The sequence below is a fragment of the Pseudorasbora parva genome, chromosome 1 (genome assembly GCF_024679245.1).
Source record: "Pseudorasbora parva isolate DD20220531a chromosome 1, ASM2467924v1, whole genome shotgun sequence".
Classification (NCBI taxonomy): domain Eukaryota; kingdom Metazoa; phylum Chordata; class Actinopteri; order Cypriniformes; family Gobionidae; genus Pseudorasbora; species Pseudorasbora parva.
The window spans coordinates 56,619,179-56,637,974 of NC_090172.1; the positions used below are offsets into that span (position 1 = coordinate 56,619,179).

General features: G+C 37.7%; 1 protein-coding gene across 1 annotated transcript; it reads left to right on the forward strand.

The window, feature by feature from the left end:
* Window positions 1-1,987: 1,987 nt before the first annotated feature.
* On the forward strand, window positions 1,988-18,570 carry tkfc (triokinase/FMN cyclase). Its single transcript, XM_067445828.1, has 16 exons — window positions 1,988-2,111; window positions 2,283-2,472; window positions 3,921-4,213; window positions 4,320-4,398; window positions 4,540-4,629; window positions 7,046-7,080; window positions 7,165-7,249; window positions 7,335-7,424; window positions 7,604-7,720; window positions 11,477-11,593; window positions 12,538-12,675; window positions 13,264-13,370; window positions 14,888-14,991; window positions 15,375-15,408; window positions 15,814-15,906; window positions 15,999-18,570. Exons 1-16 carry the CDS (start codon window positions 2,106-2,108, stop codon window positions 16,152-16,154), a joined length of 1,734 nt encoding a protein of 577 aa, XP_067301929.1. The 5' UTR covers window positions 1,988-2,105; the 3' UTR covers window positions 16,155-18,570.
* The last annotated feature ends 226 nt before the right edge of the window (window positions 18,571-18,796 follow it).

The window sequence follows — 18,796 nt, forward strand, 5'->3', positions numbered from 1 at the left end:
AATCATCATATTAGAATGATTTCTGAAGAATCATGTGACACTGATGCTTTGCTCATAGATTATATTGATTCATATATATAATATCAGTATATATAAAATCAATTCACAATATTTTGGTTTTATGTTATATGTTTATCCAAATCTTAATTATTCCAAATGTTTTACTGCCAATGTAAAGGCAATAAAGTGACAAGTTAAGCATTTCCCTACTACATTCATGTCCATGTACACAATATGCGTCAGTCTTGTCATTAACAAATCAGCGTAGTAGATATGAAATTTACAGTCAAATGCTGCAATATGAAACTGTGAACACAAACTCAAATGAACACATGCTGTTAAAAAGCTGCTTTTCATCTCCTATTTGCATATTTTCCTTTCATAAAACACACAAACAGATGCAAACATGTGATGAAACCAACGTGAGAGAATCTACACTGCAGAAACAGCACTGGAATCACTCTGATCGTCCAAAACCAGGTCGGTGGGATTTATTGAATACATTTCTTTTTCTTATTGTTTTACATTGGAATGTATTTTCATTGCTATTCCATTATTTGTTGTTCTTGATGTCCTTTAGGTACCGGTGGTTTTGTATTTATCTTGAAGAGAAACATGAACAGAACTGTCTCCAAGAACCAAACATCTTTTGGGTTGTCATGCTTAAACTCCAGCCCAGGGTATTCACTTCAGCTTTCTGTAACAGCACTGGACTTCATTGTCCTCCTGCCCATCCATATCTGGGTCCTCTGGCTGGGCACAAATAATATTAGAATAAGGGGACGCCTGGCAGCCTCAGAAATCTTTACAATGAACCTAGCTTTACTAGAGATTTTTGAGATAGTACTTTACTCCATTACTTTGGTTGCGTTTGCCTTTAATTATCAATATGCAATATTCATTTCTTTGTTCTTTTCTGGAAGCTACCCGGTTGGACGTCCCTTTATGAATAGCTTGATTTGTGTTGAACGCTACGTGGCCGTGGCTCATCCAGCGATCTACCGCAACCCAGCCTATGTGAAGCACAGATACATCGGTGCTGGACTGGTCTGGTTGGCAATTGTGGTTTATGGAGGACTTTCTGTTTTCAGCTATCCACGCAAGCAAATCGAGGTCTACATAATGTTCCTCACAATCAGCCTCTCTGTAACCGTTGCTTGTAGTCTAGGAGTGCTCAAGATCCTGTTGAGACCAAGTCCTGGTGAAACACAGAAAGAAGGGATGCACCGTCAGAAGAAGAGGGCATTTGTAATCATCAGTGTCATTCTAGTTTCCATATCTGTTCCATATGGCCTGGATTTGTTCCTGCTCATTATGAAGAGATATTTGTCAATTTATACTTTTTGCCTGATAGTTGGCATTAATTTGTGGATGTTTCGGCCAAGCAGTGTAATACAGTCCACTCTCTATCTGTCCAAGCTAAAGAAGCTGCCATTCAATAGAAAAGGTTAACCATAAAAACTGTTTTTTTTTTCTCTGCAAAGTTTTTTCAAATATAACTTTGTATTTGTTAGTTTTGTTGATTTTCTTGCATTAAGTAAACACTTTGATCATAATGATAAAAAAATAAAAATAAAGATTAAATATGTGCTTAGTTATATTACTCATGTAGTAAATTGTAATCATATTTAATAATAAAGAGAAAAAAATGGATTATATTAATTTGATTGTAATTATTGTTTCTAACATATGTAACCTGGCAAACAGAGAATAATAGATCAAGCAGCACGCATGCATCCATACAAAAATAAAAGCAGGATTTATGGGAGATAAAAACTCAGAATTAAGTATTCTTTTTTGAGCTTAAATTGTTACAAAGATGTAATTTCAAGACTTTATTAACCCGTTTTTTTTTTTTCAGTTGCAAGCGTGAAACAAAAGTCAGAATAGCAGTTTTTTACCCTGGCAATAGCGAATTTTTTTTTTTTTTTTTTTTTTTTTTTTTTTTTTTAAGTTTTTATTCAGTGGTGGAACAAACTTTCATAGCGGAAAATGATTGGACAATTCCGTCAGTGAAAGAGCGCTCGTGATCTGGGTGGCTTCGTGACGTCATCGTAGTTGATGCATGTTTGCGGAAGTGATCAAAGGTTGTGCAGGCGTGAAGGATGGAGGTACGTAACGGGGACTCCTGCAGGAATATTGCAAAGAACTGTTGACTGTGCTAAGCAAATATATTACGATTTTTGTCATAGTTTTGAAACAACATGTAAGTGTTGAATAGTGACTGACTGGCAGAGGCATGCGGAGGTTTGAAATGTATTATTTTTATACGGTTGGAGCAGGTGCGGAGGAAATTATTGAACTCGGTTGATAAGTGTGTGGACGAGGCGTTGGAGGGTCTCGTCATGAGTAACGGGGGTCTGGTGCTGCTGCGGGGGCACAGAGTTGTACTGCGGGCCGATCTGAAGAGCATTAAGGGTAAAGTAGCCCTCCTGTCCGGAGGAGGATCTGGCCATGAACCCGCACATGCAGGTAATGCGTGATAAATCAGCCCCTCCTCTGTTCTGTCTCATTCTCTCTGCTCTGGCAGACTGGCACATATATGCATGCACACAGTGGCGTAGCACCAAATTTTGGGCCCTGGGTACAAACCATCTTGCTGTCCATTCAAAAATGTATCATAAAATACCATAGTTACTATAGTTCTTTATTAAAAAAAGAAAGGAAAAAAAGGTGGAATCAGATATTTTAAATTGCATTTTTGAATTTAATAATAATAAAATAATATATATATATATATATATATATATATATATATATATATATATATATATATATATATATATATTCGAATATATGATGTACTTTTTAGGTCACCTGGCATAACTTTAAAGTAAAGCTTTGTGCACACCAAGAGTATATTATGAATATATGATACGGTATATTTTGTATCTATTCCACATCCATGAACATCTATTTTATATCTATTTTAAGCAATTAAAAAGTCAGACTGATAGGGCGTTTTTAGTGTGAATTATTTGGTTTCTGTTCACCTCGTCAAATATTTATTTTAGTCTTGGATAAACTGACTTTTTTTTAGTGATTCAGTTTGCTTAGTCATTTATTTTAGCAGTATTTACTAGTGTTCGTTAAAAACTAGTTCAATAAGAAATTACAATGACAAAGATGCGATTTTATGGTATTAACAACTATAGTAAAATTTGTGTAACATTAACTCTACTGTTAAAACTTTTGGGATCAGTAAGATTTTTTTTGTGAGGAAATTAATATTTTTTTCAGAGAGGACACATTACAAAAGTTTTAGTTTTCAAATAAATGCTGTTCTTTTGAACTTTCTATTCATCAAAATGCATCCTCAAACAATGAATCCTCAAAAATGCATCATGGTTTCCACCAGAAATATCAAGCAGCACAACTGTGTACAGAAAAACAGTGCAACAAATAAATGTTTCTTGAGCATCAGATCATCGTATTAGAATGATTTCTGATGGATCATGTGACACTTAAAACTGGAGTAATGATGCTGAAAATTCAGCTTTGAAAACAGTTATTTAAAAAATATTTCACATTTTTTCCCACTGATTTTCTTTATTTTTGATCAAATAAATTCAGCATTGGTGGGCATTTTAAAAACATTCAAAACCTATGTACTTGGCATCTGTGGTTCCTATTAGCAAATGTGACTTACATACGAACAGTTTTAACAGTTTTTCATGCATTCCCTGGGAATTGAACTTATGAACTTTGTGTTGCTAGTGCCATGCTGTACTTCAACCTTTTTTCTCTCTCTCTCTCTCTCTCTCTCTCTCTCTCTCTCTCTCTCTCTCTCTCTCTCTCTCTCTCCCTCTCCCTCTCCCTCTCCCTCTCCCTCTCCCTCTCCCTCTCCCTCTCTCTCTCTCTCTCTCTCTCTCTCTCTCTCTCTCTCTCTCTCTCTCTCTCTCTCTCTCTCTCTAATGAAGGTTACATTGGGATGGGGATGCTGTCCGGAGCGGTGGCGGGAGCAGTATTCGCGTCCCCTCCTCCGGGAAGTGTGCTGGCCGCCATTCTGACTCTGTGGAAGGAGGGCGCTTCAGGAGTCCTGCTCATCGTGAAGAACTACACGGGTGACCGTCTAAACTTTGGCATCGCTCTCGAACAGGCCAGATCACAGGGCGTCCAGGTCGAGATGGTGATTGTGGCCGATGACTGTGCCTTCGCTCAGCCCAGCAAGGCCGGCCGGAGAGGCTTGTGTGGGACTGTGTTCATTCATAAGGTACTATAATAAGCTTGACATGGCTCTATATTAATCAACTGTATCATTATTCAATTCAAAATAAAAAAGAATAGGCCTTTTAAATAAATGCCATTTTTCTCTTTAGCTAGCTGGAGCTCTAGCAGAGAATGGTTGGCCTTTGAATGAAATTGTTGCACAGGTGAACAAGGCCACAAAAAATATTGGTAAGACTAAGAAAGACCAGAATAGTACCATTTGGGTTGTTATGTTGCAGTTCTACATGACATGTTTCCATTGTGAAAGTCCAGCAACTGTCCTATGTAAAAAAACAAACGTAAATAAAAATGAAAAATATGTTTTAACAGGCACGTTGGGTGTTAGTCTGTCTCCATGCAGTGTGCCCGGATGCCTTCCGTCTTTCCAGCTTCCACCGGGAGAGATGGAGCTGGGACTGGGTAATAGAGATCTATATCAAAAAGAACACCTTAAATTAATTATCTGAAGTAGAAGTTATTAAATGTACATAACCTTTATGGTAGATACAATTAATCGATTTGACAGTAGTAATATAATACTGTCGTCAAATCGATTAATCGCATCTAACAGAAGTTTGTAAATATATGGTGTGTGTGTGTGTGTGTGTGTGTGTGTGTGTGTGTGTGTGTGTGTGTGTGTGTGTGTGCAACTGGGCCATAAACAAAAAAATAAAAATGAGACGGGATATATTATACCCAAAAATTCTTCATACAGTGGACTACCAGTAAAATTGGACCAAAAATTATTTAGACACTTTGACCTGATAATGTTTTGTTTAAGTGTTTTTCTTTAATTCCTAATGCAACCTTTTACACCACAGACTGAACATAATTAAGCATTGCTTGGTCATTGTTTGACCTAAATTTGTATGGCTTAATTGTGTACTTAAATTTAACAGCTGATTGGTTGATTGTTACATCCATTACATCCCTTTCTATCAAAGTTATCTGACATTATCAAGATAAATTTGTTCTGACACAGTTTAACTCAGAGTTCTTGTCATATTTTATTATCGTTTTCTAAACTATAACGAATAAACTGATAATGTGAGAAAATGTTGGTGTCTGATAAAATGTTGATGTGTGTTTACAAACTATAATGTTAGATGCGATTAATCCTAATTAATTGATTTGACAGCACTAATCTACACGTTATATATACACAATATATATACATATATATAAAGGGAGTGCAGAATTATTAGGCAAATTGTATTTTTGAGGATTAATTTTATTATTGAACAACAACCATGTTCTCAATGAACACAAAAAACTCATTAATATCAAAGCTGAATATTTTTGGAAGTTTTAGTTTGAGCTATGTTAGGGGGATATCTGTGTGTGCAGGTGACTATTACTGTGCATAATTATTAGGCAACTTAACAAAAAACAAATTTATACCCATTTCAATTATTTATTTTTACCAGTGAAACCAATATAACATCTCAACATTCACAAATATACATTTCTGACATTCAAAAACCAAACAAAAACAAATCAGTGACCAATATAGCCACCTTTCTTTGCAAGGACACTCAAAAGCCTGCCATCCATGGATTCTGTCAGTGTTTTGATCTGTTCACCATCAACATTGCGTGCAGCAGCAACCACAGCCTCCCAGACATTGTTCAGAGAGGTGTACTGTTTTCCCTCCTTGTAAATCGCACATTTGATGATGGACCACAGGTTCTCAACGGGGTTCAGATCAGGTGAACAAGGAGGCCATATCATTAGATTTTCTTCTTTTATACCCTTTCTTGCCAGCCACGCTGTGGAGTACTTGGACGCGTGTGATGGAGCATTGTCCTGCATGAAAATCATGTTTTTCTTGAAGGATGCAGACTTCTTCCTGTACCACTGCTTGAAGAAGGTGTCTTCTAGAAACTGGCAATAGGACTGGGAGTTGAGCTTGACTCCATCCTCAACCCGAAAAGGCCCCACAAGCTCATCTTTGATGATACCAGCCCAAACCAGTACTCCACCTCCACCTTGCTGGCGTCTGAGTCGGACTGGAGCTCTCTGCCCTTTACCAATCCAGCCACGGGCCCATCCATCTGGCCCATCAAGACTCACTCTCATTTCATCAGTCCATAAAACCGTAGAAAAATCAGTCTTGAGATATTTCTTGGCCCAGTCTTGACGTTTCAGCTTGTGTGTCTTGTTCAGTGGTGGTCGACTTTCTGCCTTTCTTACCTTGGCCATGTCTCTGAGTATTGCACACCTTGTGCTTTTAGACACTCCAGTGATGTTGCAGCTCTGAAATATGGCCAAACTGGTGGCAAGTGGCATCTTGGCAGCTGCACGCTTGACTTTTCTCAGTTCACGGACAGTTATTTTGTGCCTTGGTTTTTCCACACTCTTCTTGCGACCCTGTTGACTATTTTGAATGAAACGCTTGATTGTTCGATGATCACGCTTCAGAAGCTTGGCTATTTTAAGACTGCTGCATCCCTCTGCAATATATCTCACTATTTTTGACTTATCTGAGCCTGTCAATTCCTTCTTTTGACCCATTTTGCCAAAGGAAAGGAAGTTGCCTAATAATTATGCACACCTGATATAGGGTGTTGATGTCATTAGACCACACCCCTTCTCATTACAGAGATGCACATCACCTAATATGCTTAATTGGTAGTAGGCTTTCCAGCCTATACAGCTTGGAGTAAGACAACATGCATAACGAGGATGATGTGGTTAAAATACTAATTTGCCTAATAATTCTGCACTCCCTGTATATATATATTGCATGCCAGTTTCTTTAAAAAATTAACAGTAATGTGTTTATATGGTATATTATATTGATTAAAATGTACACTATATGTTTAATTCTGTACAGGTATTCATGGAGAACCAGGCATTAAGAGATCAAAAGTGAGTGTCTTAAACATGCCAATCATCCCTACAATAACCAATCATGTATGGTCCTTTGAGATTGATGGTTTTGATTGTTTTCAGGTGGCCTCTGCTGATGAAGTTGTGAAAACTATAATAAATCACATGACTGATTCGTCAAACAAATCACATCTGTCCCTGAAGTCAGGTATGGAGATGTCATACACAGGGTTGAGTCTGAAGGTGTGCGTTTGCATGATACATGTGTATTCAAAGGTGTATTTCTCTAACAGGAGACGAGGTGGTGCTGTGTGTGAATAATCTCGGTGCGCTCTCGTGTTTGGAAATAGCCGTGGTTTCCAAAGCAGCTGTACACTGTCTAGGTGAGACTCAAGTACTCAACACCAGATTTACATCATTTAAATTTACAAACTTTAAGACAATAATTGTGTTTTTGTAAGAACAGAATGAGCTTGTAATAGCCTAATATTTCCATTATATTATACTGTTAGATTTCTTCAACTTGTGTTGAGCGTTTCTGATTGGATGCACTCTTTTTCAGAGGAGCGTGGTGTGCTGGTTGTCAGGGTGATGTCGGGATCATTCATGACATCACTGGAGATGGCGGGAATGTCTCTTTCCTTAATGAAGGTTGATGAAGAGATCCTCCGGCTGTTTGGTGCGTTTGCTTTAAATCAAATTTTACAAGCATACTTACCTGTGTAACAATATTGACTATGAGTTTAACCCCTCCGGGAATAATTAACTCAAAAGGGATTCAATATTCATGAAGTTAAAAATATAATTTGCTAGTCGTTCATTACGTTATTTAAATTTTCCGATAAGGAAAATATTTAATTAAATACAAGTAACCCTTTACGGAATTGCTTGAAATTATCTTACTAAGTTTGTCCGGCAAATTATTTATAGACTTTCAAATCAATTCTCAATAAGGGATTACTGCTTTACGAGCGCATAAGAAACATTAACTTTACTGATCAGGACAAATTAATATTTCATATGTTCATACAGTTTATGTTCCTAAAATAGTAGCATAAGCCAGCTTTAGGTAACGTTAGGATCGTAAATTTCATTGACTTTGTGTATGTGGAAGAGTAACATATTCAATTCAAAAATATCTTTTGGAAGTTTAATAAACACAGACTAAAAATAACACTACAATTCACACAGAAAGTACATACTAAATATGCATAAAGAGAGTAGAAATATAGATAGTAAATGAAAAGATTATGATACCTAAAAGAAAAGAATGAAAAGAAAGAAAAATGAGAGAGAGAGAGAGAGAGAGACAGCGTTCACTTCGGTTCGTTACATAGAGCCCTCACGGAGTTAAACTCGTCCCAAACGGGAATAACACGACCTTTTTAACAGCAGTTTGGATTTTAGAAATAAGAATACTTGCTTTGGTTTTGGCTTCTCGCGTGTGTGCGTGTATTCTGAGTTCAAATGTCCTGCGTGTCCGGCGGTTCTTTCCGAGGTCGGTTTGGTGTGGCGGGTCTCTTGGAAGTGTACTGAATTCTCCTCTCTGAAGAATGCCCTCGGGGGCTGGAAAGCGGGTGGCGGATTGCCTGTGGCGGGTGATGCAATGCAAAAGGCAAAAAGTGAGGGTCACATTGGTATTTGTAGATCAGGTAAAGTGACGCCCATTTCCTGGATGGTCCAATCGATCTGAGCGTTTTCGGCGCGAAACAAAGTTCTTTGTTCGGCTGGGTTCCTCCTCCTGGCTATTATCCGGGGAAGATATGCTCATGCATTTTTCTTTACAACGCTGGTATTTTTGTAATAATGCATGTTCTGTAAATTCTTTTACAAGATTCGGTACGATCGCATTTTTCTGATTACAAGGATACCATGGAAGTCTGAGATCTGGGAATACACAAATACAGGCTTTCCACCGTCTGTTGGCCTACACAGCTTGAGTTACATTCATATAATCCTCCTTATTATTCCAGACACATATAAAAACACTTCAAGCAGAAAAGCATACATTTTAATACATTTTTGGGGTGGCTTTTTAATCATACATTCCCCTGATACTAGTGGGACTCTATGTGGGTGTGTGTGTCTAGATGTTTGTGAGGTGTCAGATATCATGCAGGGCCATTTGAGGGGCAATAAAAGTCACTACGGAGCCTGCTTGTTATCTCCCAAGGGAGATCAAAGAGTGGTCTTTCAGACATCATGGTGCCATTTCGGTGATCAATCGTATTAACATGATCTGATAACGCGCCTCACGAGAGTCGAGAGACATCTGGCCATTTGCCAGATGAACAGACATCGTCATTGTGGCTGCACCTGGATGACACTGGAATCTTTAGTTAGTTCTCAGAATAAGAGACTGTAATTATGACAGAGCTAAAATGTATATTAAACGCATGAACAAAGTTTCACTGCACACAATATCTTTAAGATGCTAAAATTTCTCATTTGCCAGTATACTCTGAAATAGAGTGGAGCAGGTTTGTCATCATTTTGTAGGGTTGTTTCGCATCGCACTGGTTCCCTCGACAAAAACACAGTAGGATTTTTTCATAGGCTTTTGGGTTATCGCTAAAAACAAGCTCTAATCAACAAAAGTTTATGGTACTTAAATAAATAAATCTCACCGATAAACACAACTTTTATGAGTTTTGAAGCCTAAATGCAGTCAGCAGAAGTAAAAAGCTAAAGGTGGGCTATAATCAAGCTACACCACAGTCCCACAAATCAATGTTACCATCACTAAGCTTACTGCTTACTGAAATGTATCATGTCATGTAATCGCTCAATCTGTGTTTCAACCGCGGAAAGACAATAAAACAGCTTGAGAACAATGTCCCGTAGCATCACATTTACCTCAGCAGTCATTCAGAGTCCACAGCTGTTAGTTCACTAGAGAAATATATGCACTATATAAGCCTGTATATCCATTATATTCTACTTAAAGCAGCACTAGGTACCTTTTTTTTTTAACCTTCATAATATATTTTTTAAGACTCTTGAGATGATAAATCGACTTACAATAGGTTGAATGGCACGTCTGCCATAGCCTGATGGGGTCTGTATCGTTTTTAATCGTACTTTTAAACTTCGGGTTTCAGGTAGTAACTCGAGAACAAAAAGAACTACAAAATTCGACTGCTTTACGGCATATACGCCACTTCCACCAACACCCACACTTCCTTAAATTCAGATGTGCGAGCCAAACTTTGTTCGTCGGATAATATAGTCATGTCCGAAGCAGCAGAGACAAATAAGAAAGAAAAGGTTTTGTTGGAGGAAAGCAATAAGAGGAAACGAGAAAGTGATGGGATTAAAGGCAGGACGAGGATCAACATGTGACCAACGTTTGCTCGTCGGCGTGAGCTGAAGGAGGCGTGCCCGACCGATGCTGTCCTGCTTATTATGGTGATTACCTGACGCTACCACTCAAACATTGAATTGAAGTATCATAGATTCTGTAAAACGGTAACCAATAGACTACTATAATGACGCTGGCTTGTAAACGTGAGCATCGCGATTATTTGGCGTTTGAAAAAAATAAAACCCATGAAATTATATTCATATGACATGCTGAAACATGCCACTGACTGTACCTGGGATGAAGACATTTAACACGCGCTGCCAGAAGAACACCTGCATGTGAACTCCTCTTGCAGTGTTCAGGGGAACTGTTAGTGCTGCACCAACCCGCTTTTATGAAGTTATTTGGCCCGCCCCGCACCACTGTATATATTTTTACAACCCGCCCCGCACCCGTGACCATTAAATAGACATACGGGGTCCGCGGGTTATGAGACGACCCACGCATCACTAGTTCAGGGCTATCAGGGTTGTCATGTCAACAAATGCACGCGCGATGGCATCCCCTGTTGTAGGATGACAGAGCTTACGACAGTAGTTGAGGACATTATTTTTTCCAAACTGTAGGGGGACCCCGAGAGCAAAAGTTACCAAGTGTTGCTTTAACCTGTTAGTGATGTCTTGTTTATTTAATGTGTTTAAATAAATCTGTTATGATTTGACGGCCATGTATAAATGATTATATTTCAACAACTAATTGGAGAGAGAACATTTTTTGTTTAGATTTAGAAGTTAATGCAAAACCTTATGTGAAGCTTTTGAGTGTTGATTATTATATCTAAAAATAAACTGAGGCTAATAGCTGGGCTCTTTTGTTAACCTGTAATATTACAATGTGTAGCCTAATTAAGGACTCCCTACATAGTTTACAGCATTATCTTTAAGAAACGTTTAGTTATAATTTAATTCATTTAAGGGCAGACACAATTTTTTCAGTATACCACTGTTGAATAAAAATAAATAAAAAGCAATTTTGTAAAACTGGTGTACCGAAATCGTACCGAACCATCAGATTTGTGATTGCAGATTATTTTGCATTGTATGTGAAGTGTCACAGTTTTGTGTTTCTCAGATGCTAAAACTACTGCCCCAGCCTGGCCTAACCTCAGCCCGACCTCAGTGAGTGAGAGGAGCCTGTTCATGGAACCTGCCGAAAAACCTGCCGCAGCTTCAGATAAATATGATGAAGGTAGAGAAGAGAGCATGTATGCCTCAGTTTCTTTGTGTTCTTTTTAATTTAATGCAGGTTTAAATATGTATTTGAACCTTATTATTCAATTAACTAATATACATAAACTCTATAATAAACAAATAACATAGGTATATATTTTACTACTAATACAATAATATTAATGCACAACTGTTTAAAAGCTTGGGGCTAGTGTAAGTCTTGGTGAGAATAAAGGCCTATAAAACTATAAAGATAACTATATTGGCATCCATGTCACCAGCGGTTTAATGTTGTTCGGTTTATTCTAAACGTTATCGTCCTTGGTGTCATAAAGGGATAGTTCACCCAAAAATTATTTACATCAGAGTTTCTTTATTCTACTGAACACAGATGAAGATATTTTAAAGGGCATTGGTAGCCAGAGATATAGATTCCTATAACTATAACTATAGTTGGAAAGCAATACAATGGAATTCAATGGATGCCATCAACTCTCTGATTACCAACATCCTTTAAAATATCTTATTTTGTATTCAGCGAAAGAAAGAAACTCATTTAGGTTTGTGGGTGAGGGTGAGTAAATGATGACAACATTTGAATTTTTGGGTGAACTGTCCCTTTAAGTCTCTTATTCTTACCAAGACTGCACTTAAAAAAAAAACAGTTAAAACAGTAATATTGTAAAATATTGTTAATTTAAAACAGCTGTTTTCTATTTTAATATGTTTGAAAATGTAATTTGTTCCTGTTATGGCAAAAATGAACAAGAATTCTATGATGAATAGAAAGTTTGAAACAGCAGCATTGAAATAGAAATCTTTTGTTACATTATAAATATCTTTACTGTCAATTTAATGCATCTTTTCTTTGCTGAAATTATTAAAAAGCTTCTACTTGAACGGTATTGTATATTTACTGAAAAGCCTGAAGCACTTCATCGACACAGTGGTGCTTCTTCACAGGCTCGCTCTCTTCTGTCATTCGCCTGGTTTTGGAGTCCGTGTGCAAGATCCTCCTGCAGCGCCAAGAGGAACTCAATGCTTTGGACCGCGCAGCAGGCGATGGAGATTGTGGGAACACACATGCTCTTGTAGCTAATGGTAACTTTTTCAACATTCAAACAACACGCATATTATTTAAACCAACATATACACTAGGAAAATGCTGGGTTAAAAACAACAAAAGTTGGATTGAAAATGGACAAACCCAGCAATCGGGTTGTTTTAACCCAGTGGTTGGGTTAAATGTTTTCTTAAAACAACCCAATTCCTGGTTTTGTCCATTTTCAACCCAACTTGGGTTGTTTTAAACCTGCAGTGTAAATGCAGCCTAAGACAAAAAATGGCTTTTATGACATATATTTTGTGACGGGCTTACGAAACATCTAAAACAATGCTGTGGTGGACTAAACACGCTCATGGTATGTGCAAACATATAGTATTTTGACCTACTGAGAACTTGTGAAGAGCTTATAAAATGTGTGAAGAAGTCAAAACAGTTGTTCGGTTGCACATAAACGAAGACTAAACGGAGAAGGTATGCATGAGCATAATGTTCTTTTAGGGTCATATCTTGTGACGTCATTCATCCATGTTGTTTTGAACGACATCAGAGTTCGTTCATTTTTTTTTAGAGTGTTTTGATTAATTTTGTGTGCATATATAATGTTGTTAAAATATCTACTTCAGCCATTCAGGAGTGGCTCCAAACCAGCAGAATCTCTGGCAACCTTGGCCAGCTTCTAGCAGATCTGGCTCTGTTGGTCCAGGAAAGGATGGGAGGATCGTCAGGGGCGGTATGTGAATGTACAGCAGATTCAGACACTTGATGCCCTAAACCAGTGCTTGAGCTGATTAACTACTCTAAAGGATAACCATAAAGATAACTAACGTCCACACCAGCGGATGATAAAAATCTGTTTATTATAAGTTCATACTGCAGTCGTCTGCCATTTTAAGCTTTAGCTCTTTAAAGTCTGTGATTCCAGAGACATCACTCCTCTCTTCAATTATCGTTATACTTATGATGTGGACTCTATTTCTTTATACTTAGAACGATTTTAGAACTATATAATTAATTGTTAACGTCCTCGATTTGAATGGCCCTTAATGGTGTTCACACTTTTAGTTTGATTCTCCTGGTTTGCTTTATCTGCACCAAAAAAAGAAAATGATACATTTAGCCCTGGTTCACCCAATTCCGATTTTTTCCTCTCATGTGGCACAGATCGGATATGACGTGAACGTGTAAGCAGTAAAAAAACGCATGAATTCCGATATCCTCAGATCAGATTCAGGCATCACTCATATGTGGTAATAAATCCGCCAGTCGTATAATAAATGCGAGTCGTACGTCACTGAAAAAAGGACGGAGCTGAATGACTTCAACTCAGGTGGACACAAACTGCGATCCAGTGTTGCCAAGTCCGCGGTTTTCATGCGGAATTGGGCTACTTTAACACAGTTTTGAGTTGCAATTGGACAGGTTTTGTTGTGAAAACCTGGCAACCCCATCAAGGGCTCTCCTCTTTTTCTCCGCCTTAAGAGAGAAATGTTTTGGTGACCTTTAAAGATGTGTGGAACAGTGCAGACAGCGAAACATTGTACAATCATTTTGTCTGCGTTCATTGCATATCGTGCTGTTTTACCCTTTCACCGGTTAAGAACGTCTTGGGTTGTTTTGCCAGTGTACAGTATAAATGCAAATATCGGATACAAGTCGCTTTTGAAAAGATGATGTAAGCGGGTCGTCAAAAAAATCGGATACAGTCACCAAAACGAAATTGTGCATCAAGACCTGCAGTGTAAATGCAGCCTAAGACAAAAAATGGCTTTTATGACATATATTTTGTGACGGGCTTACGAAACATCTAAAACAATGCTGTGGTGGACTAAACACGCTCATGGTATGTGCAAACATATAGTATTTTGACCTGCTGAGAACTTGTGAAGAGCTTATAAAATGTCAAAACAGTTGTTCGGTTGCACATAAATGAAGACTAAACGGAGAAGGTATGCATGAGCATAATGTTCTTTTAGGGTCATATCTTGTGACGTCATTCATCCATGTTGTTTTGAACGACATCAGAGTTCGTTTTGACCTTTTCTCTGTCCGCTTGTTTGGTCACACCAGGGTTCGGATGGCAGCGTTCACATGTATTCAAATGAACCGCACTAACAGAGCAATCGCACCAGAGTTTGTTTTAATCGAACCAAACCTGCCAATTGTGAACACACCCTAAATGTTTGAAAACAAAATGATTATTTCTTTCTCATGAAGTGATCTAATGATCCGTTATCTTTTCCTCCCTAGTTATATTGCTTGTTTTTGTCCGCGGCTGCCCCTCATCTCAAACAAAGCGCTGATGGTGCTGCTTGGGCCAAGGCATTGCATGCTGGGACAGAGGCCATGAAGAGGTCAGTGACAGGGCACTGACTTTTCCAAGTAAGACAAAAAAAATATGTTTAACAACATTCCTCTCCAAAAATGTATTCCTAACCCTAAACCTACCTATTACTTATTTCTTAAACCAGAGGGAAATGATGTAGAAGCACCTAACTCTGGTTGTAAGCCTAAATTTGACATAAACTGTGAACACGTCCCTCGAATCAACAAAGATGTTGGCTTAGGAACATGTATTTGGTGAAATCAAGTTCACCATCAGGGACACCAGTGTTAAATTAATACATTCTGAATTGTTTTCATTTATACTTTAGTATATTAGAATGTGCCAACTTGGCACATGTATAAAGATGTGTGACATTTTGTGCAAAACACATTCATTGTTTTATTCTGACAGATATGGAGGTGCTGAACCAGGAGATCGGACCATGGTATGATTGTGACAGGAATTAAGAGTCAAATTCTAGTTGAAGTCATTGTTTTTTATCTCAGTTCTTTAATTAGCAAACAGTCAACACAGATTAGTTAACATATGTATGAATTGCACTACCGGTCAAAAGGTAAGGGTACTTTTGAACAGCAGTGTAGTTCCATGTTTATCTGAATAGTTTATTGAATGTACATGATCAGCAGTATTTTGGATGAATATGTATATTGTTTATATATATATATATATATATATATATATATATATATATATATATATATATATATATATCAATGATTGTTTTTTTTAAATAATTAACCTGCAAGTCTTATCCTAGTACCTTTATTAAATCAAATCTTGTGATAGTTGCAAATCATTGATGAAACTGAGCCTATATGTTATCTTTTAGCTTGATGCCCTATGCCCTGCCGTGGAGGAGTTGATGAAACTTTCCACAGCGCCTCCTGATGGTCACATGGCTATACTACAAGCAGCTGTGGAGGTATGGACTGTCACCTTAGCAATTTTTTGCTTTTGCTGTTTTCTCATAATTACTTGCATCTATAATATTACCCTTTTGTCTATCTGTAACAGAAAGCAGATTTGGGAGCAGAATCTACCCGTAGTCTCACTGCAAAGGCTGGACGCGCCAGTTACATTGCATCTGAACATTTGACCCAGCCTGACCCTGGTGCCGTGGCAGTAGCTGCCATTCTGAAGGCCGTACTCCATTCTCTGAAGGGAGATTAAAGAAGCTCACCAACATTATGCAGATTCTGAAACTGCCCCTATTATGCCATTTTAAAGGTTTGTAATTCTGCAGGTTTACATGCATCCAAGGTCAAAAAACACTTTTGTGTTATGCATTGCACATCACCTTATCTCTCAAAGAATCTGAAATGGTTCGTTTGAAGATTCAGTCTAAACCTATGAAGGTATTTTTGGTGCAAAACATTCTTTGTTCTTTTCTCAGAGAAAAGCTTAACTCCAAGTCTTCCAGAGTCGCGGTCAAAGCTGATTCGAAAGACCGCCGTTCGCCAGCTTCTGCGTTTACTAGAAGCACGCAAACGCAACTCTGCTGTCATTTTGTTAAGCCCCGCCCACCAACTCTATACACGATGTGATTGGCCTGACCAGAGTTTGGTGTTTACAGCTCAGAAGGGTATTGAGAGTTGCTAGACGACACTCGTGGCAAATTAGATTTGCTGCAGTTAGGGTGCGTCTAGATTTCTAGGCTGCATATTCACATGTGTATCAATAAATTTGAAGTCACAGAGAAAAATCTTTTAGGAGTTGTACACTTGTAGCTTTTTTTTCTCTCTTACAAACACAACACAACAGGTACATCTTCACACATTCTTCATTGCAGGTGCACAAATCCTATTCTACAAATCACACATGAAGAAACTCATACGCTCACATTTTTGCTTCAGTTGCTGTAGTGCATATGGTGCAAAACGCAGTCACACACCCGTAACAAAAATATGAAGTCACGGACAAATTTTGCACATCCCCGACTTAACATGTGAATCCATGCAATGAGAGTTGAACACTTGTGGAATATTTGGTCACAAATGCATTACTTTTCTTGGATATTTTTCAAACACAAACACAAGTCCAATCACTACAACTGCTTGAATCTGCTGCTACGAGTCTCACGCACAGTTTTTACACCTTCAAATAACAAGTTCTGCGCGCTCTCACTTTTGCACCATATACACTGTAAAAAGTGGAGCAAAAGTGATTTGTACATCTGAGAGGCAGCGGCAGGCCCTTTTGCAGAGAGCAGAGAATCTCGGCCAATCAGAAGAGCTTGTTTGTACGGAGCCCGGGGCGTGGTGGTGACAGACAGATAGACAGAAAGATAGATAGATAGATAGATAGATAGATAGATAGATAGATAGATAGATAGATAGATAGATAGATAGATAGATAGATAGATAGATAGATAGATAGATAGATAGATAGATAGATAGATAGATAGATAGATAGATAGATAGATAGATAGATGTGAGCGTATGAGTTTCTTCATGTGTGATTTGTAGAATAGGATTTGTCCACCTGCAGTGAAGAATGTGTGAAGGTATAACTGTTGTGTTGTGTTTGTAAGAGAGAGAAAAAAGCTACAAGTTTACAACTCCTAAAAGATTTTTTTTCTGTGACTTCAAATTTATTGATACACGTGTGGATATGCTCTACAGATACAAATTTCACTCTCACATGTGTTCAGTTGCTTTGCACCAAAAATATCTTTCTAAGAACCTACTCTACTGTGATTTGGCCAGACGGCCCAGTTTGTTTGATTGGTCGACCATTTACAGTGCGCTTTGGAAACTAAACACCTATTGCCATATCTGAATTTCAGCTTCAGCTCTTCCTCAGCGCCTGATTCACAATGATACGTACAATAAAGAGATTTTTTTTCTGTATTGATTTCGAGTCGATGAGTCGATGTCTTAGAGATTCACAGTGCTGAAAACAGCGTCTTCTCAACAACACCAACCAAACTCATTCGGTCTTGGCTATACTACTGTTGTCTGCTGACAATAAATGAAGACCAAAGACTGGCATTATGCAAATGTATTGCATAGTTTTGTAACAGGAAGTGAGACTGGATGTAAGGTAATATTCTTAAAAGCATAATGCGGGGCGGGCACTTTAAGGAACAGTAAAGCAAAAGGTTGTAAACAAAACACAAGAGTTTGATCTTTAAGATGACGTAAATTATATATATATATATTTTTAAAGAATCCCAGTTAAATGTGATATAAGTAGGTTGACATCCCTGATGATGATGATAACTTTGTCTCCACTGTTTTGTGGCTCAACTTTGTGTGTTTGACTTTGGCCCAAGAAATCTGTTTAAAACAGTAATTTAAACAATTATATTGCAATTTGGTGTTGCTAACTTAGCAGAATTTACACTCTTCCGCTTTAATGAAATGATGGAAATACTGAATATAATGAGAGTGCTTTGTAGTACTGGAATTGTTTTGTTTACTGTGGTAAATGAATGCAGATATGTAATTTGTTAAGTGATTAATAATGCAAAATGAGTATTAAAGGTGAATTTAACACTAATAAATGTTTTAAAATGTAATTTTTAAATGCAACATTGACTGTAAAATGAATAAATGTAACTAATAAAAACAGCTAATCATTTTCATCATGTACTCACCCTCATTTCATTCCAAACCTGTATAGCTTTTTCTCAGAGGAACTTTTTCTCATAAAGTATGACTTCCATTGTATGTGTACTTTCGGGCAGAAAAACATTTAAAAATGATTTTTTTTTTATGATGATGATGCATGTTTGCAATGTTTTCCCCCATGCATGTTGTGCTCAAAATAAACACACACCATGTTCATGCACGTCTGCGCAAGGAACTTGA